We start from the raw sequence: 26,925 nt of genomic DNA, 5'->3' as shown, positions 1-26,925 counted from the left end.
AAAAAAAAGTAATGCTAGGGAAATCGAGAATAGGACTAATAAGGGGACCAAGCAAAAAATGACAATTTTTTCCCAAGAGAAGCTTTCATGAAACTCCGTGAGGATCCATGGAGTTCCGTGAAAGCTTCTGTTGGAAAAATAATAATTCACGGAACTCCGTGGATCCTCGCGGAGTTCCGTGAAAGCTTTTGTTGCAAAAAAAAAATACACAAATTGGGCCGAAACGGGCCAGCACACCAAGGCACGGCACGAGTTGGCCGCGGGCCATGCCGTGCCGTGCCTAGCCCATGGCCCGTGTGGGCTTACTTCTTTGGTGCCGTGTCGGCACGACCCAATTGCCACCTTGAGGTCTGCTTAACCCCTCATTACCTACCAAGAAAAATAAAAAAAGGTAGTCATCATAAACTCAATAGGGGTGGACATGGATTGGGTTGGTTTGGTTCTGTCCCAAACCCAGAACCGAACCGATCCCTGTCGGTTCCAAAATTTGGGAACTGGAACCGAACAATATCAGTTCGGTTCAGGGTTTACCCATTTTTTTTTTCATTCATTTATTTATGGTTTAGTGACTACAATTTCAATGGAAGTAGCATCAAGCTGAGAATGGGGTTGAGTTTGTCCATCTAAAGTTCATGTATTCCCATCTCAATTATATTTAGAGGTTGTTACTTTAGGAACAAAGTTGAGAACAATAATAAAGATATTCCTAAACCCCTGTTATTTAGAACAATAAAGATGAACAGGGCCTCACAAAATCGGTTGTAATAATATTAAATGAACAGGGCTCACAAACGGTTGTAATAATCTTAAATGAATAGCAGAACAAGGCTCACCATCGGTTGGACTCACAGTCGATTCTCAAAATCCAAAACAAACAAGGCCCAAGTAATCAGCTCCCTTCACGTTTTCGTGAGAAAAAAGCATAAAAGAAAGAGAGAAAAGCCATACCTTGGTGTTCTTGTTCTTCTTGTTCTTAACGAGTTCAAGGTAGAGAGATGGGAAGGGAGATGAACAAAGAGAGACGAAGAGAGATCTTGGGTTTTCTATTAGAAAAGTGGGTTTTCTCTATTAGCAACAGATCTAGGGTTTTGACAGTCAGAGAGATGGGAAGGGAGATGAACAAAGAGAGAGAAAGAGAGATATAGAGTTTTCTTCTATTAGAAAAATGGGTTTTCTCTATTATTTAGCAGATCTAGGGTTTCGATTTTTTTCCCCTTGAGGCCTTAATGTAAGTAACTTGAAGAATGAAGGGCGGTGATTTTATCCATTGAATAAAAAAAAGATATTACATTAAGAATGAAGTGGGGTGATTTTATCCAACGGGCAGGGAATATCACTGCCCTTTTATATTTGCTGTTTGAGACAAGTATTTAAAATTTAAGACATGTGAACCGGTTCGGTTCAGTTCTCGGTTCCAGGACTCCAAACTCAGAACCGAACCGACTAATGTCGGTTCCCAAAAACTGGACCTGGAACCGAACAATCAAAGTCTAGACACGAACTGAACATAACCATATAAGCCGGTTCGGTTCGGTTCTTCGGGTTAGATCCGACCCATGTCCAACCCTAAAACTCATAATTAAATGATAAATACACTAGAGAGGGCAGACCATGGAATAAAAGGGAGAGAATATATCACTTTCCTTACAAAATAATAAATTACGCATCGTAGTGAAGCCTTGCACAACTCACACACCTCTAAGGCGCCAGAAAAATTTCAATTTTTCCTTTTATTTTTCCCCGCTACTGTGTGCGTGCTAGCGATGGAGAAGAAGAAGGATTTACCCATAGGAGGTGAGAGTGAGCCGTGGAAAATTCTCGAATTCTACAGTGGCATTGGAGGCATGGTAACGTAACAAATCAAAAACCCTAACCCTTTAAATCTCTCTCTCTCTCTCTCTCTCAGTTTTTTTTTTCTTGGTTTAAAATAGCCCATGAAGTGTTTGTATGTCGGTCTTATTTATTGCAGAGATATTCAATCTTGCGAGCTGGAATTCGTGCAACGGTTTTGGAAGCTTTTGATATAAACAACACCGCGAACGACGTCTATGAGCACAATTTCGGCCATCGCCCTTTTCAGGTTTTATTTGTACTAGAACAAGTTTGATTTCTCCTCCTTACCTCTCAAATTCAAATGAAAAATTTGTTGCTTTGAGTTGTTAAAAAAAAAAACACACTAGTAGATCTAAAATAATTCATATTATTGTTCTTACTCTTGATGAGAAACACACTGAAAAGGACAAACATCTACAATGGGGAACTGAAAGTCTGATGAGTTTATATGGGGAATGAGTAGAAAATTGCTTTAGAACTTTGTGAACCTAGCTAAAGATTTATGATGATTCACTTTTCTATTAAGGGGCCGTTTGGATACACGGATTTTAGAATCTGGGATTTCTTCAAAATTGTAGCTAAATACAAGAGAAGAAGCGAACTAGCTGCCGTTTTTGACTCGTGTTTGACTTCTCGCCCTTCTTTCCGTCAGCAAGAGAGTAGCAGATCCTCCCATATTTCCAGGTTTTAGAAATCTCAGAATGCAGGAGAGATTTTTAAAACCTGAATTTCTCACTTAAAATCCAAGAAATGCTGTCAGGACAGCATACAACTGCTTGATCATGAACCCTCTTTTACACTGTTTTCAAACTAAAAACCTGGATTCTAAAATCCGCGTATCCAAACGGCCCCTAAATGTTAACTCCCCGGGTTCATACATGGATTCCTTATCCCTAAAGTCACTTAATATTGATCTTATCTGTGTTCGTTCTAAGAAGTCTCACTAGAGCTGAAAAACGCTAGCGCGAGCGCCTTACTAATAATAGTCAGGCGCCTTACGTTTAGGGGGCTTTTCTTGTGGAAAAACATCTGGATCGGAGTGACATCTGTTGCTCATTGAGCCGCTGCTTTCACTTATGGATTAGGCATTTTTCAGGTCCAATTGGGATCTCGGACTCCAATGAGGCGCAAGTTAGAGCGGTGTATCAAGGCTTGAGGATGATAGCTCCAATGTTTCTTGACCCGCGTAGGTAGTGGTGGAGGGAGGCTCCCTAAACGTTATTAGGTGGTTGAAGGGGAGTTCGCCAGTTCCTTGGCGGTTGGTTCATTGGATGGACGCGATCTTGGTGGATAGGTTGGAGGGATCCTCCATTTCTTTCCGCCATGTTAGAAGGTTGGCAAATAGTGAGGCCAATAAGCTTGCCTGGGAAGGAGTTTCCAGGGCAAAACTTTCGACTTTCTCCCCCTGGAGGAGTCTTTTATTGCTAGTTTATATTTGATCTTTTGTTGTTTTCCTTTGTATTGTATTGATCAGCTCGATCGTCGGGGTTGCCCCCGTGTTTTTTTTCTCGTCATTAATATTATTCATTGCTATTCCAAAAAAAGGGTAACCAAGTTGAAAGTCGAAGCATTACTGCTCAAGTACTTTGTATTACGTGTGGACCTAAGAATGGAAGTGGTTGCCATCTTTTTATTTTTATTTTTAAGAATGGCGAAGCTTTATTAATAGGGGAAATAAAAGCCTTAACTGAGCTGGTCAAGGGCTTTACCCAACAAAAGCAAAAGAGACAACAACCCCTCGAGGGGGAAGATGAGCAAACACCTCAAAATCTAACCTTTCCATAATGATCTTCCTCACTGTCAGCTGAGTGGAGGACTAGCAAAAAATAGGTCGCATGCCCCTCCACCGTAGCCAAGATCTCCATCATCGTGTTTGAAAATTTCCATGGGATCCCCTTCCCATCCCTCGCCCAACGAATGACATTGTGCGAAACCCCTTCCACCATTATGGTCCCAAGGAGGGAGGGTTCCCCAAAATTAATCCCTCTCAAAAGGGCAAGGACTTCTGCCTCAATGGCATTCGTCTCACCAATCAAACCAAAATAAGCGCATCTGACGACACTCATGACTACGGAGAAGGGAACCAATATCAGAAAAGTCCTGGTTTTGTAACCTGGAACCTTCAAATTTTAGCTTAATGAACTCAAGTGTGGGATGAGGCCAACGAGGCAGTGAAATCAGCTTCGACCTCACTCAAATGGATCGCCTCCCATAAGAATCAGATGGAAGACTATGAGTAGCCTCTAAACTCTGGGAGAATGGCGACTCATTGCACCACGTGAGAGAAAAGTATGCTACTGGATATTCTGCACCCTCTGACAGTCCATTTCAGCTACAAGACTATTGAGAGAGGACTCCACAATAGTCTACCCCTAGTTGGCCACAATGCAAATACCCAGGTCGCCACAAGATCTGCTCTATGATTTGGGAAGACCCAAACCACACTAAATGAGCCAAAAAAATGAAGGAGGAGATCCCACCGAGGAAGTTACATTAGATAAAATGATGGTCCACCATCTCCTCTGATCTACCAAACATTCAACAACTATTGTTAGTTTCCCTCCTAAAATTGCACAATTAGTCAATTATAAGAATCTTGTCCAGACAAGTTCTCCAGCAGAAGGCACACACACATCTCCAAACCCTGCTGGATGGAAATGAGGAAATGGGTGGAACCAACTGACGAAAAAAATGATCTAACAATGAACCTCCCACCGTGGCTCCCTGTCCATATCTGTTTGTCCTCACCTTGTCTTCTAATGAAGACCAAATCCATCCGTCTTGACTCATCCACTATATCAAGCTCCTCGTAAAAAAAGTTCCTCTTGAACTAAAGTTGTCAAACCACTTTCCCCTCTTGCCGGCCAAAAGATTCACCAACACTTACCATTTTCACTTAGGCATCTGTCAACAACAACAACTCTGTACAGAGCAGGGAAGTCTGCCATCAACAGACGATCACCACACCATAAGTCTTGCTATATGCGTTTGTGCGATCTAGAGCCCACTCTAAGATGGATACCCTCTTGGAAGCTCTCCATAGATCTAATGATATCTTCCCAAGTGGTGATACCTTGGAACTTGAACTCTTCAAAAGAGTACCACTCGTTGAAGCTAGAAAAGAGGGGCCACATGTAGGCCAACCCTAAAAGGAGGGGTCACACATGAGGGGAGTGTTAAAGTATAAAAGATTAAATAATGCCTTCTCCAACAGCTTAAGCTTTTGGAGTAATTGGTTGTTTCACAATGTTAAAAGAAAGTGAAATTACAAAGGGAGCAGAGGTTGCTCCTCATACAACGAGGCTCGGTGAATACCTGGTTTAGCAAGAAAATCAGCTTGATGGCTGGTCTAGGGATAGACGAAAAGGATACATCAATGTCTTTACAACCGTCCACAATTTCATTAATATAGAAATTTAATCTCGAAGGCTCCAAAATCTTTCCTTCTAACCACGAACGACTCTTCCCCAAGCCATCGAAGCCTCTTGCCTAAGAGGGAACTATCCACTACCTCGAGCTCCTGATGCCAAGACCCGTCATACGTAGGCTTGCAAACTGCCTCCCAGCTAACCAGATGATACTTGAACTTTTATCTTTGTCACTGCAAAGAAAGTTCTTCTGGAGCTGCTCAGGAGTATCGATCACGCTAAAGAGTATGTTGCTATCTTCCCAACTAGTTTATTTCTCAGAAGAGGTTTCAGTTCTGATGATTTTACATGGGTGATTTCTTCGCTATTGCTTCGCCAGCGTTTCCGGCTACTTTCTCAGATGTCATGGACATTTTATAGCATAAGTGGCTTCGACAGCTTACGACTCGTAGTACTTGAGTAGATCATTTACATATTTGATCCAAACAGACTAGTACTATGATGAGGCTAGTAGGGAACTCGAGGACGGGTTCTTTTCAAGAAGGAGAGAATGATGGGGATCGTAGGAACCTGTGGGGCCCTTTTGGAATTTTGGATTCGTGATCCGGGGGAGCGGGCCGCGACGGGCCCCCTCTCATACCACGCCCACATGGGAATTCTGTGTCCCGGGAGTGTGTTTTCTTTCCCTTTTGTCTTTATTGGGGTGTTCGCTCTGACCCTCATTAGTTGATTTTGAACATATTTGCATTTCTGGTGAACTTGGGATAAAATTTGAAATTCACCAAAAGTACAATGACGAGAGTCTCCACCTAAGTTAGGGCCTAGGATCCATAATTAACTCTGTAAGCATGGTCTCGACAGAAATCTGAGTAAGGGATATGGTTACATGAGGGGAAGGTATTAGGCACCCCTCATGCCCAGGTTAATCCGGTCTCTTGACTCGACTTGGCGGATATGAGAAAACTTAGCAAAAATTGGTTTTAAACTCTTGTTACGATTTAGCTTATTCTTGGGTTGGGATTTAACAGAAAAGGAAAGAAAGTGAGAAATGAGGAAAGGGTTTATTCCTAATTGCAAGGGAGTGGGCTTCCTCTATATGACCTGGGGCTACAGGATCCGTAAATCTTATAGCTACCCTCAAAATAAAGAGGAATGTAAATGACGGAAAGCGAGTAAATAAAAGGAATGAGTTCGATTCTCTCTTTTCTCTCACCTTAAGGAGCGTAAAGCTCTCTTCTGTATCTCTCACAACCTATGGTGGGGCCCGAGATAGAGTAGGGAGAAAAGAAGAGAGAAAAGAACCCCAACTGCAAAGAGGAGGGGCTTTTAGCTATCCCACTTGAGAGCAGAGGATCCTCAAATCTTATAGCTACCCACAACCTAGCTACGACCTTAGTTTTAAATTTTGACCGGATTTTGGTCAACCACGAAATCAGAATCGTAAATACCCGAAAAGTTACTTTATTTCGGACGAAATTTTGAAATTTCGTTTTTTCCGAATTTCAGCCGAAATTTAAGGAAAATCAACCAAAAATCTCGATTTTTTAACTTATATAATATTTTTCCGAAATTTCGGATAAGATAAAATATTCTATTTAACGATTTCATCAAATTTCAAAATTTCAGTTGAAATTTCGGTTTCGATGAGGACCGAAACGTATTATGAAACCGAAATTTGAAACCATGGCTATGACTAATGTGCGCGACGCACGCGTGGGTCGAGCTACACGGTTAGCTCACTGGGGTGCCGGGGGCAACGCGCCCCAACCGAGGGGTGGGGCAGTGCCCCGTTTGAAAAATTTTACAAATAGAAAATAAAAGAACCTTAACTGTGAAAAAGGAGGGGCTTTAGGCTACAGGGTTTGGGTCCAACGGATCCCAAAACCCTATAGCTACGCACTACTGAATTGTAATTGAAATGCAGAAAGCGATAAAGAAAGCAGTAAATATACCTATGGGTCGGGAAATTCTCTTGTCTCCCCGATGCGAAAGTGGACGCCGCTCTATCTCCTCAGTTTTTCGGCAGAGTGCCGGTGTTCCGAAGCTCCTTGGATCCTTCTCTTGTCTCTCTCTCTCTGTTTTTTAAAAGAAATCAAAATGCTCTAATTTTCGGATCCTTTACCAATGACCCGAGGGTCTGTATCTATTGGCAAAACACCCAAAATCGAAGCCTACTATTTGGAAATCGTAGGCTGCGATTTTTTGTGTCAGGTCAGCTAGAAAGTCGTAACCTGCGATTTCCAAAATCGCAGGAAGTGTATTTTGGTTCCTAGAAATCGGTTCTTGGGAACCAAAATTGGTGTATTTTGGTTCCAGGGAGTGTATTTTTTTTACAAAAAAGAAGAAGAAATCGATTTTTGGTTCCCAAAACTGGTTCTTGGTTCCCAAAAGGTGGTTTTTGGTGGAGTTTTTCTGAGTTTAGGTTGGGTTTTTTGGTTTTTGGTTGCCATAGAAGGCGAGTGCCGTGTTCTGATGGGCTTTTGGTTTGTATGTCCAGGATCTTGGTTTGGCAAACTCGGAGCTTGACTTGAAGATTCTGGTGGATGGCTTTGAAGAGAGTATGGTAAAATGGATCACTTGTTTTTCAGTAATCTCTTCTTTTGAAAACCAGGAAAGGACCAGAAAAGCTTCGGGAGTTATCATAGGAGTCATCCTCGCGGCTACCTATCATTAGTACGATCTTGACAAAATGAGGTGTCTACAGGAATAAGATTGAATTACAAATTTTTCTCATTTTTCTCCCCTCTTATTTCTTTCATCCTTCTCTTCCCTTTCGTCCCTTCTTCCTCTCTACCTCTTCTTCTTCGCCCCACTCTTGCCCCTTCTTTCCCTATTATTCTTCTTCTTCGATTCTTCTCCTTCTCTCATCTCTCCTCTTTCTTCTCTTTCTCTCTATACGTCTTCTCTTCTTTCCTCATTCTTCTATTTCCCTTCTCCTAGCCTACATCTGGAATGTACTTTTGCGGAGATGCTTCAAGACTACAAACTGTTAACTTTCTAGTCCTTTTTTTCTACAAGAAGGGATTCATTTTTCTTTTCCTTAATATATCATGGCTGCTTTGTTGAATTAAGTAACATATACAATGGTGTTATAAGATGATATAGGTTTCATATTATTGAAGAGTATGTAAGGGTAGTTTAGGTATTATGTGTATGTGTGGAGGGTATTGTAGTCTTTTTACAAGGTTGCCCTACTTTGGGCCCATATATACATCATTTACATGGGAGGACTCCTTAGTGGAGAATCCTCACATTCTTTCTCACTCTTCTCCTTGTCCTCTCATTCTCATCTCCTAACATGCTATCAGAGCTAAGACCCTAAGGAGGAAAGAAAAGAAGAGTCCTCTCTCTCTCTCTCTCTCTCTCTCTCTCTCTCTCTCTCTCTCTCTCTCTCTCTCTCTCTCTCGCGCGCGCGCAGCCCCTGCCCTAACCCATGCCGTAAAAGACCCTCCCACTCCACGCGCATCTATCCTCTTTCTATCCTTCCGCATGACTATCTCTCCCGGTTATCTCCCTCTAGCATTACGTTTTCACCCCACCATAAACCTCTCAAACCTATTTTTGGGTTGTCGTAAAACCTCCCTCGCCCATACGTCTTTGTCGTAAACCCTCCTCTACTATTATTGTAAATCCAATCCCCCTCTTAACATTTTCATAAACCCAAATCCATTCCCAAATACAAATCTCAACCCACAATCCCCATTCTCTAATCCCAAAACCTAAACCTTTCCTTCTTTCTCTTTTGAATTCCCATTTAGGAAGAAATCTTCTTCCCAAATCCCTTTTGGCATCCCTCCAACCCTAAATCTCCATCCAAAACCCCAAATCCATCCATCCATCCATCCAAATTCTAAACCCTTTCTTTTAGGTCCCTAAACCCCAAATCTTTTCTTGTAAACACCACTTGTAGATCCATCCCTCTTCCAAAACACACAAAAATAAGAAAATTCAAAAAGATCATTTCTTGTACATTCTTTTCCCTCTTTTCTCCATCCAACTCTTTCTTTTCTTGTTCTTTTTGGTTCTTTCTCCATAAATTATGTTCCTTCTTCTCCTAAATCCGTTCTTTTTCTTCTTTATTGTTCCTTTGCCTAAATCCGTCTCTTTTCTAAATCTTAATCCATTATTGTGTTCTTTCTAGTTTCCTAACCCACTCCTTTATGGTTTAAATCATCCCTTTCTTTCTCTTTTGGAAACCTCCCCCCATCCACTCCATCCTACTATTTGTTTTCCTTCCCTATATTCGTTGTATTTCATGGCCTTTATCTTGATCTCAAAGGTGCACACCAAGTGTTTGGTGAAATGTCTGAGAGAGGTGTTGTTCTTGAAGTGGTTCTTTTCGTTGCAAGTTGAAGGCCGTCGGCCTCAACTTGAGGTGGGAGTGTTGATGTAGGTTCCATGGACGGAGTGTTATATTATTGTCTTGCTGTTGTCTTGGTGTTGTCTTGTGGGTGGTTGTTCCACATGGAGTTCCTTGTTGATGCTCCTTTGTTGGTGGTTGTTCTTCCTATTATGTTTTGTCATCCTCTTCGGGTTAGTGTAGTATCATCCTCTTTGTTGGAGTGTTGTGAGGTTTCCCTCCTTGGTTCATTGGTTGGTTGGTTAGTTTCTTCTTCGCATTGTTAGTTGCTTCTTCACATTGTTAATTATCGGTTCTTCGTGTTGTTAGTTGTTTCCTTCCGCTTGGTGTTTGTTGGTGCCAATTAATATTCTTTCACCATTCTCCGTGTTCTTGGTTAGTTGCTCCTTCTACTTGTTGGTGGTGGTTCTTAGTGCAATTCCTTTTGCTCACCCTTCTTTGTTGGTCAGTTGGTGGCTTTTTCACGCTAGGTTGGTGGTTTGTGTGCCCTATGGGTGCGTTTGGATTGCCGGAACCGGGAATCGGTATTGGTATCACATTCCAATCCAATTCCAATTCCCTCCGTAAACGGATAACAACTCCAATTCTAGCGTTTGTGTAAGCACTGGAATTTATCTAGGGAATCAATCATGATCCCAATTCTAGCATTTGGTACTCTACATGCCAACGTCAGAATGGAATTCCATTTTCAATAAATATTTCAGTCAATAAAACTTGTTTTTTGATAATAAGACAAACAGACATGTCTTCTATTATTCTTTATCTTAGGCATTCTAAAAAATTAGGGTATCCCAGGAGAGATAAACACATGCACCTTCATCTCTGGGAATTAGAGAGACAACCAAATGCTTCACAAACACCTTTGTAAGCAAGCCACTGGGCATTTCTCTTGGCTTTTATGGAACTTCCAATCTAAATAGCAGCATGTGAAAAATGAAACGCAGAGAAATTTTACTCCATTGACCATTTGTCTATTAGATGACCATCCATGTCCAAAAAGAACAAGAAGAAGTTTTCCTCCAAACAAGACTCCATTTCAATTTGCAACAACTAATCATGAAAATTATCAACTAATCAACAAAACCCACCACTGGATTGATGAAACCAATGCCGGATCTCTCTCTATCTCTCTCTCTCTCTCTCAAGAAAGATGAGAATAGCAGCAACAAAACCAATGCTCCTAAATAAGATGACGAATGAGCAAGGCATACAATCTTTGATATCTTACTCCTTTGCTCGTCTTCAAGCTTGAGTACAGAGAACCCTCTGTCCATGGCCCCACATCCCACGAAGGCCTGTTGGAGCACGTGAGCAGAGGACCCCAATCCCATCTCCGAATGCTCTAACTTCTCCATATATACAGGGAAATGAATTTTCTCTCACCAGACTCAACCCCTCTTCTCAGATGATTTCAAGGAATGATTTCTTCCAGTATATGGATAAAAAAATTTCCATGGTTTTCTGCTCTAAGTCTGTTCAGAGAGAGAGAGAGAGAGAGAGAGAACCAGAGAGAGGGGTCCAGCCGAAGACACCCCTTTTTAGGGTTCCACTGATGAAACCCATTTTTCAGGGTTCCACATTAATGGAGGAGGGGTGGTGAGTGGGAGATGAGGGTAGCGGGTGAGGGACAACAAGCTAGAGAGAGAGAGAGAGAGAGAGAGAGAGAGAGAGAGAGAGAGAGAGAGAGAGAGAGAGCACCAATTTGGGTTTCACAGAGAGAGACCACCGATTTGGGTTTCAGAGAGAGGCCACCGATTTGGGTTTCAGAGAGAGGCCACCGTTTGGGTTAAAAGAGAGAGAGTTGATGTCGATTTTATCTCTTTCATTCTGGGAATCAGAATACCACCCTCCTCGGCGAGTATCAAAAAGCGCTAATTATTCCCTTACTTTTTCCGCTCGGTATTAAGTATTGTTTCCCATTACACTTGGCAACCAGAACCAAATTGCGAAATCACATAAATCGGTAACAGATCCCATTATCGATTACCGATTCCGGCAATCCAAATGCACCCTACGGGTTGTTGTTTGGTTGGATTGTTGGTTGGTTGATAGTGGTTGGTTCTTGGTTGCTTCCTTCCGCTTAATGCTGTTGATGCTTCTACATGGTGAGTGTAGTTGCTTGGCATAGTTTTACGCCTTGTTGTAGTGGTTTACATTGCAATCCACCTTGTTGGTGCTTCTACACGTATGTAATTGCCTTTCGTAGTTTTACGCATTCGTTGTCGTTGTAGTGGTTTGTGTTGCAATCCAAGTTGTTGGTGGCTATATGCTCGGTTGTTTGCGTTGCATTCTGCCTTGTTGTTGTTGGTGGCTATATGCCCGGTCATTTGCTTTGCATTCAGTCTTGTCGTTGTTGGTGGCTCTATATGCCCGATCGTTAGCATTGCTTTCATCCTTGTTGTTGTTGGTGGCTAAATGCCCGGTCGTTGATGTTGCTTTCAGCCTTGTTGTTGTCTAGGTGACGTGCTATTTGGCCGTCGTTGGTTGGTTGTCGTGCACCCCTTTGTTGAGCGCTAGTTGCTGATCGTTGTTGTGATGGGCTGATTTTTTATTGCCCTGTTTGTTGGTTGGAGTTCTTCTATTGGCGATGTTCTTTTCCGCAAATGTCTACTCGTGGTGCTTTGTCGTTGTTCATTGTGCGTGCCTTTGGTGTGCGTATTTTGTTCGTGCTTCGTTGCTATTTCTTTGCCGAGGCCCCTCTATGCGATCATTATTAGTGTGCAGATTTGATAGCCATGCTCTGATTTAGGGGGAAGCTCTGTGGTGATCTCTCAGATGTAGTGCTGATTCAGGGGGAGCTCGTTGTTTTGGTGGCCGTTGATCTCACCGTTGTACTCGTTGTGGCCGTTGTCCCTTCTTTTTATTTATGTATTTCACTATGTATTCACCACACCAGCTTGAGGGGGAGTGGTGTACCAAGCTAGCTGTGTGTATGAGATGATTATCCGTGTTGTACCAAGCTGGCTGTGTGTATGGGATGATTATCCTTTTTTGTTGTATGAGTGTGTATGAGATGTTTATCCGTGTTGTACCAAGCCGGCTGTGTGTATGTGATGATTATCCTTTTTTGTTGAATGGGTTTTATAGTTGTTTGTATGGGTATTGTAGTTTTTTTTGTACCAAGCTAGAGTTCTATAGTATATACACTCTGGTTTGAGGGGGGAGTTTTGGAGAGTATGTAAGGGTAGTTTAGGTATTATGTGTATGTGTGGAGGGTGTTATAGTCTTTGTACAAGGTTGCCCTACTTTGGGCCTATAAATACATCATCGACATGGGAGGACTCCTTAGTGGAGAATCCTCACCTTCTCCCTCACTCTTCTCCTCCTCCTCTCATCCTCATCTCCTAACAACTATCATGATAAAGGTTTGGAATTTTTGATATTTTCAGATGCAGGTAAGAATGCGTCTAATGCGAATTGTGCTGTGATGATGAATGATATGTCATATTTGACTGAATTTTCCTTCTAAAAAAAAATTATTTGACTGAATTTGTATGAAATCAACCGAGTTTAACTGTATAATCTCTACCAATTCGTAATTTGCAATTCAAATTACTTGCTTTCCGCCCAATAACCTACTATTTGAGCTTTATGATCCTGTATATCATAGCGAATATTAATTAGTGATTAATATGATGATGATTCTACAGTTAAATCCTAACTGAATTATGTATTTATTAAATTACACTAAATATACTGAATCATGTATTTATTAAATTAAACTGAATATTAATTAGTAAATATTACAATTATGGTTGGTGTAGGGTAACATTCAGAACCTCACCGCCAGCGAACTAGATAAATACGGGGCGCATGCATGGTTATTGTCTCCTCCATGCCAACCATATACACGGCAAGGTTGATTCTTATTTCAGGTTATGATCCCACAAGTTTTTAAATCTTGTTCTGTAGCTGTATTCTAATGTTGTTGGTTAAAAACTTGTTCTTAGGTCTCCAAAAGGATTCTGATGATGCTCGGGCATCCTCTTTTCTCAAGATACTTGAACTGATCCAACACACAATGCAGCCTCCACTCATGTTATTTGTAGAGAATGTTGTTGGGTTCGAGGTCTGTTTGTGGATCCGATATTAGAGGTCACCATCAATTTTCCTCAACATTGAATGTAGTTCTGGACAAATTTCTAAGGGTACTGTTTTTCTTTTATTTTCTTTTTTTGTTGCAGACATCTAATACACACAAGCAGATGATGGAGATTTTTGCCAGAACTGGTTTTGTTTCACAGGAATATATCTTGAGTCCTTTACAGTTCGGTATACCATATTCTAGACCTCGATACTTTTGCTTGGTAAAGTATCTTCTTTCTGTTTCTGTTTTGCATTTACTATTTTCTGGTTTACTACTACCAGTTTTGTAAGTGTTTTAAAAAGTTACTCAATAAATTCTCTGACGAGGTTGAATTCCTATGTTTTGTCTGTAGCATAATGGCACAGTAAGCTTTTTGAAATTTAAGATTATTATGACTTGTGTGAATTTTTTATACTATTTGTGTTTTGATCTGTCGTTTTTTAATCAAGTGAGACTTTTACAATTATTTGGAACCTATTGCCTTGTTGGTTGCTGGGTTTTGTAAATGTCAGCTGCTACATTCATTTTTATTGTTCATCAGTCTTATTTATAGATATTTACATCACAGGCGAAAAGGAAACCTACAACGTTCCGAAACCCGTGCTTCAATAACCAGCTAATTCAGATACCCAGCCCCATCCTTCTGAAGGCAAGTGGGGCGTTGATGGATGAACATCTTCACCCAAATGAAAGGTTGGAGATTTTGCAACAATCTTGTGAACCAATAAAGAACTATCTTGAAACCAGGATTTCTTTTGAAAATTGGGTGGAGAATGCTGAATCAGATTTCTCCTGTAAACCAAATGTTTCTACTGTTGGTTATGGAACCATAGATGACCAGATTTCCTTTGAAGGTTTTTCTGCACCAGATGAAAGAATGGAATCAGTCTCAGTTGATGATATTGTAATAAATGTAGAGAAAAATGCTAAAGTGAATGGTTTTTGTGATGGTTCCGTAAACCAATATACTGTTCCATTGAGCTTGATCGAGAGGTGGGGAAGCGCCATGGGTATCCTTATTTCTTTCTTATGAAATTGTTTTTTATAGTCTGGAGCAGGGCCATCCATCCATCCCTCAATATCTATCAATCTATATGTATGTATATGTGGAACTTGTATTATCACACGTAAAATTGGGCCTTTAGTTACCATGTCATTTTCTTATCTTAGTTTTTTTTTTGACGCATACGACAAGCAAACTGCCGTGCTGGCGCCTTGCCTAATTCTAAGTATCTCAATATCATTTCCCTGTACTTATATTTGTTTATTTGCTTAAAGGAATGAAACCCTTAAAGTGACTCAGATATTGTGTACCCTGATTCTAAGCGTTGCTGTTGTTTTACCAAAAGCTATCATCGGTACGTGAAGGGAACTGGCTCGCTTTTGGCAACTGTTCAAGTAGGTCTCTTATTCTTACATACAAATGGTTTTTTTTCATATGGATGCAAGTAATTTGATTTCCTGATTCCATTTTAAAGAAATATTTTTCCTTTAGAGTTGATGTTTCATGCTCAGTTGTTTTAGTGCTGTTTCATACTTTTTAATTTACATTATTTCCTGCTTGTGTTATCTACCTTTTGGATAACTGATTGTTTTTTCCTTGTGAATGATTTACTCTAGAGAAATGAGTCACTGCCAGAGAAGACTAAAATTTCTTCGTTGAAGGAGCTCAATCTCAGATATTTCACCCCTCGAGAGGTATGTATATACTTCTATGTGTATGCCATGATGCTGCATTTAATTTATTTTTAATGATATGGGTGGTCTTATATGATATTCAGGTTGCTAATTTACATTCTTTCCCAGAGGATTTTCACTTCCCAGAGCACATAAACCTTAGACAGCGGTGAGTTTTGATGGCTTTATCACGATAGTGATAGTTTAGATGAAAATCCTGGTGGAAATTCAACGCTTATGCATATGGGTGCTTATTCCTCTTTGCTTTTAGGATCTTTGCTACATGATGTTGAATACTATGACTTCAATAAATATAATGTTTTTCCCCCATAGGTATGCTTTGCTGGGAAACAGCTTAAGTGTGGCGGTAGTATCTGCCTTGCTTGGGTATCTATTCAGCGAACCCTCATGACCACCACCATACCTGCAACAAGATACATAATCACTCAGGTAAGAGCCAAGCTCTTCCTTCATGTTCTTTTTAAGTGTAGAAAGAAATTGAAGTTTTGCCTTCAATTCTGTAATCCTTGTGTCCTAATCGCCAAGGCGCAAAGCTTAAATCCAGTTCTTACCCATGTTATGTTGCTCATTTTAGTGCTTTGTCTACATAATCTCATTGTTTTTTCTTTTTTTCTTTTTTTTATTTTGTTATTTTTTCGTGTCTGAATATTGTAAAACATCTTTTTCTTTTGGTTACGTAACAAATGGATTAATTAAAGGAAGAAAGTTCTACATGAGAAAGGTGGTCCAAAACTTGTGGATCACCAATAACAAAAGCACAACATGGCTTTTCCTTGCAAACATAATGATCTCATTTACACTTGTTTGGGCTCTCACTTGGGAGTCTTGATAAAGTAAAGCTGCAGGAATTAATATCTAGAGTGGTTATAACATCTAGCACTTGGTTGCCATCAAAGAAGACATATGCGGCTTTCCATTGGGAGGTTTATCTTGAAGTTAGCTTATGTTGGAACGTGGTTGATGTAGGACCGGGAAGAGAAATAGAAGAAAAGGAAGAGAAATAGAAGAAAGAGGAGAAGAGGAGAACAATCTGAGAAGAGGAGAATAGAAGGAGAAGAATAGAAGAAGAAGAGGGGAAGAAGGGAAGAGGAAGAATTAGAGGAGAAAGAGGAGAAGAAACCTGTAGAGGGGAGAAGCCAATCAATCTTTATTCATCAAAACTTAAAATCTCTAATACATGAGGCCAACTGAAATAAAATTCCATGGAAAGTAAATAAAAGCCCTAAATCTAAATAACATGGAAAATAAAATCCTAAAAACTAAATAACATGTAAATATCCTAGAAACTAAATAACATGGAAATAAATCCTAATGGGCAAATATGCCACTTATTGGTCTACTATCTGCATCATCCTCCCCCGCTTGAAAAGAACTCGACCTCGAGTTCTAGTCCTCCTGGATCAAATATGTACACGACCCAATCAAGCAGTAGGAGTCATAATCCGTTAGAAGAACTCGTGATGTCTAATGCTCGCGACAATTGTGAGAGTACCCTGATATGACGGCGGAGCAATAAGGAAGAAATTGCCCACGTAGAATTATAAGAACACAAATTGCGTCGGAGAAGTAAACTGGCTCGGAAGATAACAACGTACTCCTGGATCTGTAGGATCGGCATGACAGCTATGTTCAGTTCCAATCCATGACTAGCCTCAATAAGGTCAACATCTGCTAGTATCAAATCTGGCTCAATGAAATCAGGAACAAAGCCAACTGCTAGAACCGTATCTGGCTTAGTGATGTCAGGTTGACAACCTTCTTGATGATCATCATGAGTACTGAATGGCTCAGTGATGTCAGGCTGACAACCCTCCTGATGATCATCATGTGTACTGAAATCCTCTGTTTCAACCTCCACAATCATCTCGAGCGGAACATCTACCATAGAATCAATCATGTCACTGTGCTCATGTACTGATATGGAATCAACATCCTCAATGAACTGCTCGTGCTCTGCATGCTCTGGCAATGAATCATCAATCAATGGACTCTTTGGCTCTATATCTTCCATCTCTGATTCTGTATCTGCCATCATGGACTTTGTATCCGACATAAGCAAGGGCTCAACAACTATAATGGTCTCATCCACAATGTCATCAGGCGGCTCCTCAGTAGTGTTAGCAAAGTCCTTCTCTGCTGATTGATTTGTCAATTTCCTCTCATCCAAGTCACGCACTATGCTTTCCAATATTGCCTGAACTTCAGCTTCTTGTGCAAGTCGAGCGACTTCTTCTCGTCGAGCGGCTTCTTCACGCATCAATCTTTGGTTATATACTGCTGGTTCACGTTTTAACCTCTGTTGATACTGATATGCATAAATACTCATAAACTCATAACGAACTTCTTCCCATAGACTGAATGGTGGCTTGCATAAGTACTTGCGCTTAGCACGAAGAATCTCCATTTCGACCTGGCTTCGCCGTATACTGTATCCTTGACTCGACGAATGGTTATGTGATGATCATAACCATAGCACTTATGGTATGCATCAAGAGCCTTGATCCATTCTAGACACGCATCCTCATAATAGCTATCGGGAGTGAAACCTAGCAAATATAGATCGTCGTACCCATCAAAATATGGAACAACTGATGGAGCCATTAGGATCGGTGTTGAAAACTGAAATCAACCGTTTGATCTGTTTGTCATGTCGAATGGAAGACAATGCTTTTTGCGGATCTCAGACCGGACTCTTGGATTGCTCGGATTAGGGTTCATACCAAAATCGACAGATGCTAAAAGTTGCTCGAAGTAGTGGTTTCGCTAACTGTTGGCTTCTAATAATGGGTTGGATGGACTCCAAAAGTTGTCACGAACAACTTTTGTGTTGATGACGAAACCATATTTTGAGCAGAAGTGGTTCGAATGAGGAGAGAAAATGATGGAGAGAGGCTGGAGAGAGAAAGAGAAAGGCAATTTCTTATTTTTTTTTTCTCTTTTTTTCCTTTCCTTTTCTCTGTTCTTAGTTACATATTAAGTAACTCAGAAGGTAATCTTCTCTTTATATATAATATATACTTTTTTTGTTGCACTCACTGTACGGTTGTTCCATTGGTCACATGATCACTTAAAGGTCTGTCTATTTTACCTGTTACTACAGGTTTTAATGAGTATAATTAAAGCTGAGTAATGGGTTTTGTTACCTGCAGTTGTAGGTTACCAGTCAACTAATAACCTTGATTACCTGTTGCCGTGTAACTATTAGAATTAGAAGTAACGTAAATAACCCTTGCTTCTGCTTGCATGACACGTACAGCCTAAAAAGGCAACGCAAATGCTCCTTACCTTATCACTTATGTAACGCCCCGACCATCCATGTAGTTATTGTCCGGTTCTAGGCCTCAACCCTCCCCGGTTTTCTTTTTCCCGCGGAAAACGCGTCTACACAGGGAAGGGGGTCTGCACATATAACCCATGAACTTTCTCTCTCCGCTTCCGATGTGGGACTATTACAATCCACGCCCCTTAAAGGGCCCAGTGTCCTCGTTGGCACATCGTACTAGAGGAGGTACGGCTGATACCATATCTGTAACGCCCTCAGAGCCGTATCTCCTCTAGTACGGTGTGCCAACGAGGACGCTGGGCCCTTTAAGGGGGGTGGATTGTAATAGTCCCACATCGGAAGCGGAGAGAGAAAGTTTTTGGGCTATATGTGTAGACCCCCATTCCCCTGTGTAGACGCGTTTTCTGCGGAAAATAAAACTAGGGAGGGCTGCGGCCTAGAACCAGACAATATCTACATGGATGGTCGGGGCGTTACAACTTATCACTTGCTAAACATGAAGAGAAACACCTGCTATTAACATAAAAAGAAACTCTCTAGGTTTCCTTCCTTGTCATGGCAGGTTGCCCAACTTGCCTCATTCAATACGGTTTCCTATTACCCCACGAAATCAAGGGCTGGAGAAGGAGGAGGCGAGGATGGAAGTGGCGGCAGGGCATGGGCGCGGTGCGACAAAGGTGTAGATGGAAGACTCTGCAGGATTGGTCTTGGTTGGGGCTACAAAATCATGGGTTGGGAAGAGGCTTAGGGTTAGGGTTAGGGAGAAACGGTTTAGGGTCTGAGAAAAGCAAGTGCAAAATCTGCACTTTTGGTGCTGCAAGGGGGTGGCTGTCGGATGGTGTTCGGACCAGGTTAGATGAGAAGGAGATGGTGTTATAAGTGCACTGATTGAGATGGATGAAGCTAGGTAGTGGGCTGTTTTGAATGGGGTTTCTATAGGTTGCAGGGTATGGTTTTTGGTGATGGATGGATGAAGTTTTAGTGGCTGTGGGTGAAGGTTTCGGGTAGCAAATTTTGGGAGACTCGGATCTTTTGCAGATTTGGGAATTTCAGGGTGCTTCAAGATTCGATACTCGGAGACTCGGATCTTTAGCTCTGATGCCAAATTTGATGTAGGACCGGGAAGAGAAATAGAAGAAAGATGAGAAGAAGAGAATAGAAGGAGAAGAATAAAAGAAGAATATGGGAAGAAGAAAAGAGAAAGAATTAGAGGAGAAGAAGAAACCTATAGAGGGGAGAAGCCAATCAATCTTTATTCATCGAAACTTAAAATCTCTAATACATGAGGCCTATTTATAGGCAACTGAAATAAAATTCCATGGAAAGTAATAAAAGCCCTAAATCTAAGTAACATGGAAAATAAAATCCTAGAAACTAAATAACATGTAAATAAGAATCCTAGCAACTAAATAACATGAAAATAAATCCTAATGGGCAAATATGCCACTTATTGGCTTACTATCTGGTGCTTTGCATGGGCACAGGAACATTTCACCGTGACCTTGGAGTCCAACTAGATCCATAATGTTTCAATGTCATGCTTGTTGCCATCAAGACACCACGATAAAGAATATATTGCTTCGGTGAAGGCATTTCATTGGTCATCATGGTCTATAAAACTGTTTTCTTTTTCTCTACTAGAATTCATATGCCATCTTGAATCAGTGGTACAACCGATACTAATCTTCAACTTACTCCTTCAGATATTGGTCTTATGTCTTCAAAATTAAACTTTGTTTTCACGCTGACTTGATAGATGAGAGATTTCTTTGGGAAGCCTTCGGTTCTTCTTTTCACAAATTCTGTATGCCCAAAGGGGCAACTGATGAGAAAATGAGTGGTTTTATTTTCCTTTATTGCTGCCATCTAAATCAGCATTTGGAACCAAGGGTTATGATCCTTGCTGCAAGGGCTGAGAAATACTACAAACTTGTTAAAAGACTAGAATGAATTAAGGTCCTCTAGCTGGAAATTTATTGTTTAATTATTTTGATCACTGATATTGATGTAGTACGACCTCAAATTGAGGTAGACAAACTGGAGCAGCATGTGCAGTAAGTAGTTAGAGCATCTTATAATCATCAATACCTACGTAAGAAAATAGAGAATTAGAACTGTTTGTGACCCATGACTGGAGCCACAACATGATGCAAAAGAAAGGTGCATTTTTTTTTTTTTTTTGCACATGACTGGCATGAACTTCTTCAATTCAGCTGTAGTTGGGGTCCCATCCAGTTTGTCGCAAGTTTAAGGGATTAGTTTCGATTTTTTTAAAAAAATTTAGTAGGGACTGTTACGTTTAAGTTGTGGGGGCCGGCATTGTTTATTTGTTACGTTTAAATTGTGGGACAATCATTGTTTATGTTTTATATAGGCCATCAATACTGCTATGTTTTAAGTTTTATGTTTTATTTAAGTGGGGTTCATCAGTTACTGTTCACATGAATAATAGAGTGAACATCAGTATTTAGTTATAGTTCTATTACGACTCTATTAAACTGGCAATAAGTGGGTTTATTATATATATATATATATATACACTGGAGTTTTTAGAAGGCAGTTTTTATCAGTTTTTTAATAAGAACGAACGAATGAGAGGAAATTCTGCACAGGTTGCAAATTTCAGTTCATGTGGCTCCTCTTAAGAATATATACTCCATATGAAATTCATGACAATTGTTTTGTGCGATATTATTTTGGATAGATCAGTCATGGTTGTAATAAACCAGGCTCCAATCTGTTTTCAACTAGAGGTAAGTTGCTGCATTTTTTTCTACAGTAATTTGTTTCTTAGGTGATTTCAAATCTAAATATATTGCTTGAAATTTTAATCAAGATCTACACAAAAACTCTTGAGCTTTGTTTTTTATGTAAAAGCATCATAATATTTGTTTTAAGAGTGTCAATTGTAGGCTTATTCTTTATTAGCATCCATAAATTTTAGAAAATCAAGGTCTTGAATTGTTAAAATAAATGGATGTACAATTTAGCACCTGATATTGTGATCCGATGTATAGATCTAAGAAGTATATTAGCTGGAATTACATATCCACTCGAAATTTAAGATCCCTATAATATTTTAAAAAGAGAAAAGTTTGTCCCAAGACTAAAAGACTTCAAATGGGTGACAACCCTGTATTCAGGTGAGTTCAGAACTCCCTAAGTAGTGACAGAATCATCTACCTCAGATAAACGTACGTAACACTGTAAGCAGTGAAATTACTATTACTCGATAAATAAATCACAAATTCAGAGTTGAACATCCATCAGAAAATTACATGCTGAGTTTTTTGGTTGAAATTTTAGGTATAAAAATGATCTAGCAATAAAGACCTTCAATCTTGTGAAACCAAATCTATAGGCATGTTCAAGTCAGAAGCACATGAAGAAGAAGAAGAAGAAGAAGAAGAAAGAATGGAGAATCACCAAAACACAACTGATAAATAAAGGGAAATGATTTATGCGCTCCAGTGTTTTGATAAACATGCGCTTCACTTGTTTGTCGTGTAGTATTTAAAGGGATGTCAGAGGATATTACGGTTCTCAAAAAGCTCTTAAAGCCCTTTAAATACTACACGACAAACAAGTGAGCGCATGTTTATCAAAACATTGGAGCGCTGAAATCATTTCCTTAAATAAAACGTATATAAATACGGGACTTGTGCACTGGATCGTTGTACGGATTGTAGAATTCTTCTCTACCTACTTGAATTTGGGATTTGCTAGGGTCCATTGCATAAGGCATTTTAATTTTACCATGCTTTTTAATCTGTGTGACTCCACGGACAGCTCATTTTCTAATGCAAAAATCATAACATATTACCAGGCAAGGTGAATTCAAAGGAGAAACTATAATTTCTGAAACAGAATATTGGAGTACCGAAAGTAGTTAGGAATCTTGAGAAAATATTAACTTTTCCCAACATCCCATGTTAAATTTCGTGGGATTTTTTTATGATCCCGGACTTTGGTGGCACTGTTCAAGGAAGGAAATAACCAAAGACAGCTCTTGATTTTTAATGCTGGCAAAGGGAGTCTCATCAAAGCTTCCACTGTCTAGTTGTAACAAGTAGGTCTTTTAAGTCATAGCCAGTGATTGCTTGTACTGATTATTTTCCTTTTAAGTAGAATAAAGGACATAAATACAAGTCCTTGTAAAGTTGTCACAAGTAGATTTATTTAGGCCTTTTTCGTTTCAGATTCAGATTGTGACAACCGATGGTGCCAAACCGATTATGAGCCAAAAATTAATAATCGGTTGGGGCCCTCACCATCGGTTGTCACAATCTGAAACGAGAAACGAACAGGGCTTTACTCATAGCTAGTGATTGCTTGTTCTGATTAGTTTTCTTTAAGTAGAATAAAGGACATATATATATATACAAGTCACTCCCTCTATTTTAATTCTCATTGACTATTGCAATTCCCAATGGATCCATTTGGATTCATATTAAGTAGACTCCCTCTATTTTAATTCTCATTAACTTATCTCATTGACCATCGTAATTCCCAGCAAGTCCATTTGGATGCACGTTAAGTGGAAGTAGAAAGTAAAATGACACTAATGGACTCAAAAGTAAATGCAATTCTGAGTCCACTAATCAGTTTCGGACTCAAAATCTAAGGTCTATGCGTTTTTCTTAATAAAATGTGGAGCATTGAGGGACATGTACGTGAGATCAAGACCATTGATCTTGTACAATATCATGCTTTTGGTCCCATCCTAAACGGACATCTCTTGCCTAAGGATTACTGGATCAAAGGGTTAGAATCACTGATTACCGGGTCAGTTCCTATCCTTTTCAACATGCTTGTCAAAGACTAGAATGTTATCAGCACTACTGTATTTTGAGGACACTCCTCACTTTATTAAAAGTACGGTATGGCCCGCACCATAAATGATCCAAACCGTCCATTAGATGGGTTGTGCCCCAAAAATTATTTCCATAGGTTGATCCTAACCCTCCGATCTATAGAGGGTTCGGATCAACCCTCTAACATTCAGTTCAGAGGGTTAGGATCAACCTATGGAGATGATTTTTGGGGCACGACCTATTTAGGCTGTGGGCCATCTAATGGACGGTTTGGATCATCCTATGGTGCGGGCCATACCGTACTTTTAATAAAGTGTGGAGTGCCCTCATCAAAATACAGTAGTGCTGATAACATTTCCCATTATGAAAAGTGAGACATTGTCCCTATTTTTCAGTTCTTCAAACTTTCTCCATTTGAAAAAAATCTGTTACCATCGGTTGTGGGCCCCAGCTCTCATTCAAATACGAAGTCTCAGGATTCAACCTTACAGAGAGGTCAGCCGTCCGATCCCAGACAAAAGCTCATATTCCAAAAGTAGTAGTCCCTTCTTGAAAGAGCAAAACTTCCAGGGAGAAAAAGCAAGATTTTCATTTTCTCCCCTGCAAATCCACTCTCTCTCTCTCTCTCTCTCATATTTCTTCTTGGATCGGTTCTTGTTTTGTTGTTTTGAGGGTATTGAAGATGCATCGATCAGGCAGCACATCTCGAGCATCCGATGAATTCTCGGTGAATATATCGCCACCGTTGAAAGGGTCTCCGGGATTAAAGACAACAGAGATGGATCAGCTTCCCACATACAATCCCCAATCTGATGTTGCCAAGAAGGAGATGTTGAGACTCAAATCATCTGAGACTGCCGTTCACTTTATACCCCTTGTTCTCATTCTCTGTGCTCTCATTCTCTGGGTTTTCTCCCATCCTGGTATTTAATAACATTACCCATTTCTTCTTTTGATTGATTGATCAATATCTATATCAATCCAATTCTTTGTTCCCTAACTTGTTTTATTTTTAGTGTTTGTTTTCTCTTTTTTTATTTAAATTGAATTGGGCAATTCTTTATGGAGAATATGTGTTTATCTTTTCTTGTCTTATTGTCTCTTTTTTAATTGACCTCTGGTTTTGAGAGGGAAAATTGTCTTTGTTTTTTACGCAAGAAATGGAAAGAAACAGATGATTTTGGGCTGTTTCTTATGAATTATGATAAAGAAAGGGAAACGTCATAATATCTCTTTTTCTTTCTATCATTTATTATTTGCTTCTGTGATTTTATTATCTTTCTGTTTTTTGTTTCTTTTTTTTTTTAATTTGGCAGTTTGGTGGGAAGAAATTCAAAGGGTAACACTATAATATGTTCTTCCTTTTTTTTTCCTATGGTGTATTTGAGTCTGAGTGAAGACAACAGATGATACTTTTTTCTTTACTTCAGCACTTGCAAGGGCAAATTGTTCTCTTTCTTTGTCTGAGAAAGGAGAAAGGGAATATGGTTTCTGGTAGTTTCTTGGATATAGCACTATTATATGTTTTATTTTTTCTTTCTTATTTATTTCCTTCCTTTTCTTATGGTGAAGACTGAAGACAACATATGATGCTTTTTTCTATGCTTCAGCACACTTGGAAGGGAAAATTGTTCTCTTTGTTTGTCTAAGGGGAAATGGGATATGGTTTCTGGTAGTTTCTTTGGATCAAGATCTATAGAACCCAATTCTTTGCTTTTTTATGTTGTTATATATATTATTTATTTTTTCACTTTTGTCTTGGAAAGAAAATAAGAGATGGAAATGGTTTGCAATTGCTCGCGTATGAGAGGGAAAATGGTTTATATCTTCTCTATTTCTTGTTTTAATGAGTTTGTTGACACTTTTCTAAGAGTAAGAAATTTAAGCGATACGATATTCCGGTCTTAAATATTTTTATCTGTTACACAATTTGTTGTTGTTCCTATACTTTGTGTGTATGTCTTTGCTAACTTGGAAAGGATTGGAAAATGATTTGGTTATTCTAGCTCATATAAGAGAAAACGTAACCCGTATAATTCCTTTTTAGCTTTACCATTCTCTGCATACAAACAAAAAATTTGGAATATCAATGGGGTGCATGTTATTCTAAGATTTGAATCCATGACTATGCCTGGCTGTGGCCACCTCATATCCAGTTAGATAGCAGATAGAAAAAACTTACTCCGATATTTTTTCCCATTGTTTAAATTTCGTGTGCTCTTTTTCTTTCTTACACAGCAGTAGATATTTTGAATAAGGGTGATTCAATTGCTGTCAGAGCTGAGGGGATGATGATCGATGGTTATAGTAATAAAACCAGCTTCCCAATGGACACAGAACCTGAAGAATTGGATCTACCAAAGCAGACTGAGGATCTTGTTCCGGGTAAAAGATCTTTGGAAAACGTAACTTGAATGGAGTGTTGGTGTTCTTGTTTAGAGACGAGAAGAAAGCTGGTTTCCTTCAGTATATTTGATTCCAATGAGGGTAATTTCCTCAGAAGAAACTCAGGTAACCCAGCAATCAAGTATTCCTTGTAAGTGCTATTGTTTTCATGATCAATGACAGATTCAGAATACAGCAGCTGCCCATCTCAAATTTCCTTTACTTTTCTATAATCAAGGTTGTTTTTAGTCAGTTTGTTAGTTTTGATAGGCATCATCGGTGTAAATGAGGTTAATCTTTTCAATAGAAGTTTTCATTACCTAGTGTAACTATTAGTACTTTGTCACTTTGGATCTTCTCTAATCAGATATTAGCTCAACTCTTGTTTTTGTTCTTCCACTTATTCGTGTTCTGCTCCTTCTTTGATCAGTGAGAGTTGAGATTATAAATGCCATTTTATCCTTTGTTCTGCCTTTTGGAACCGTTGCTTTATTGTTGCTGATTTTGAGAGGTCTGTTTGGGATGGAGGCCAGTAAGTTTCTAGGTCTAAGTTTGCGTCTTCCATGCATGGCACTCTTATGTTTTCAGATAAAAGAGGAGCTTTAACTCTGCCTTTGTAACTTACAATATTACCAAAAGAGGGTATCTGTATTCATGTTACGAAAGTTAGTGGTGATGGTTTGCTTGGATACATTTGATTACAATTAATGGAATTTCCTTAGCTGTAGTTCTGATAGTCTTTTCCAACCAAATATTTCACTTAGGGGTGTAAACGAGCCGAGCCGAGCTTGGCCAGGCTCGGCTTGGCTCGTTAAGCTCAAAAGCTCGGCTCGGGCTCGAACCAGGCTCGGCTCGGTTCGGCTCGCGAGCCTTACCGAGCTCGGGTTATATTAAGTTCACACCCCTCATCTTCCCTGGACAGCCCTATCTAGTGTAATTTGACTACTTTTTTTACACTATGGGGGTGGTCCAAGTAACAAATGGGGTTCCAAAAATGAAGTGACATATTTTGCCTCCCCCTTTCACTCCCTGGATAACCCTTTTAGTGTATATATTAATATATAATATATATATTTAAATATATTAAATTCTTAACG

At 39.7% G+C, this 26,925-nt stretch overlaps 2 protein-coding genes across 3 annotated transcripts; both read left to right on the top strand.

Moving 5' to 3' along the window:
- Positions 1-1,636: 1,636 nt before the first annotated feature.
- DNMT2 (DNA methyltransferase-2) lies at positions 1,637-25,822 on the top strand. Of its 2 annotated transcripts, none has more exons than XM_077354916.1 (11): positions 1,637-1,847; positions 1,970-2,080; positions 13,326-13,419; positions 13,512-13,630; positions 13,746-13,868; positions 14,217-14,658; positions 14,952-15,046; positions 15,269-15,346; positions 15,430-15,494; positions 15,659-15,775; positions 25,685-25,822. In XM_077354916.1, the coding sequence occupies exons 1-10, from the start codon at positions 1,764-1,766 to the stop codon at positions 15,735-15,737; spliced, it is 1,290 nt and encodes a 429-aa protein (XP_077211031.1). In that variant the 5' UTR covers positions 1,637-1,763; the 3' UTR covers positions 15,738-15,775; positions 25,685-25,822. The 2 variants fall into 2 exon arrangements, with proteins under 2 accessions (XP_077211031.1, XP_077211032.1); XM_077354917.1 differs by having other exon boundaries at positions 25,682-25,819.
- LOC143891718 (uncharacterized) lies at positions 24,126-25,857 on the top strand. Its single transcript, XM_077396255.1, has 2 exons — positions 24,126-24,366; positions 25,682-25,857. Exons 1-2 carry the CDS (start codon positions 24,126-24,128, stop codon positions 25,855-25,857), a joined length of 417 nt encoding a protein of 138 aa, XP_077252370.1.
- Positions 25,858-26,925: the final 1,068 nt, after the last annotated feature.

This window comes from Tasmannia lanceolata, unplaced genomic scaffold (assembly GCF_043159265.1).
Source record: "Tasmannia lanceolata isolate RefF3 unplaced genomic scaffold, GAP_Taslan_0.1 ptg000015l, whole genome shotgun sequence".
NCBI lineage: Eukaryota > Viridiplantae > Streptophyta > Magnoliopsida > Canellales > Winteraceae > Tasmannia > Tasmannia lanceolata.
The sequence above is the reverse complement of the archived record's forward strand: the minus strand, read 5'-3'. Positions and strand labels throughout refer to the sequence as shown.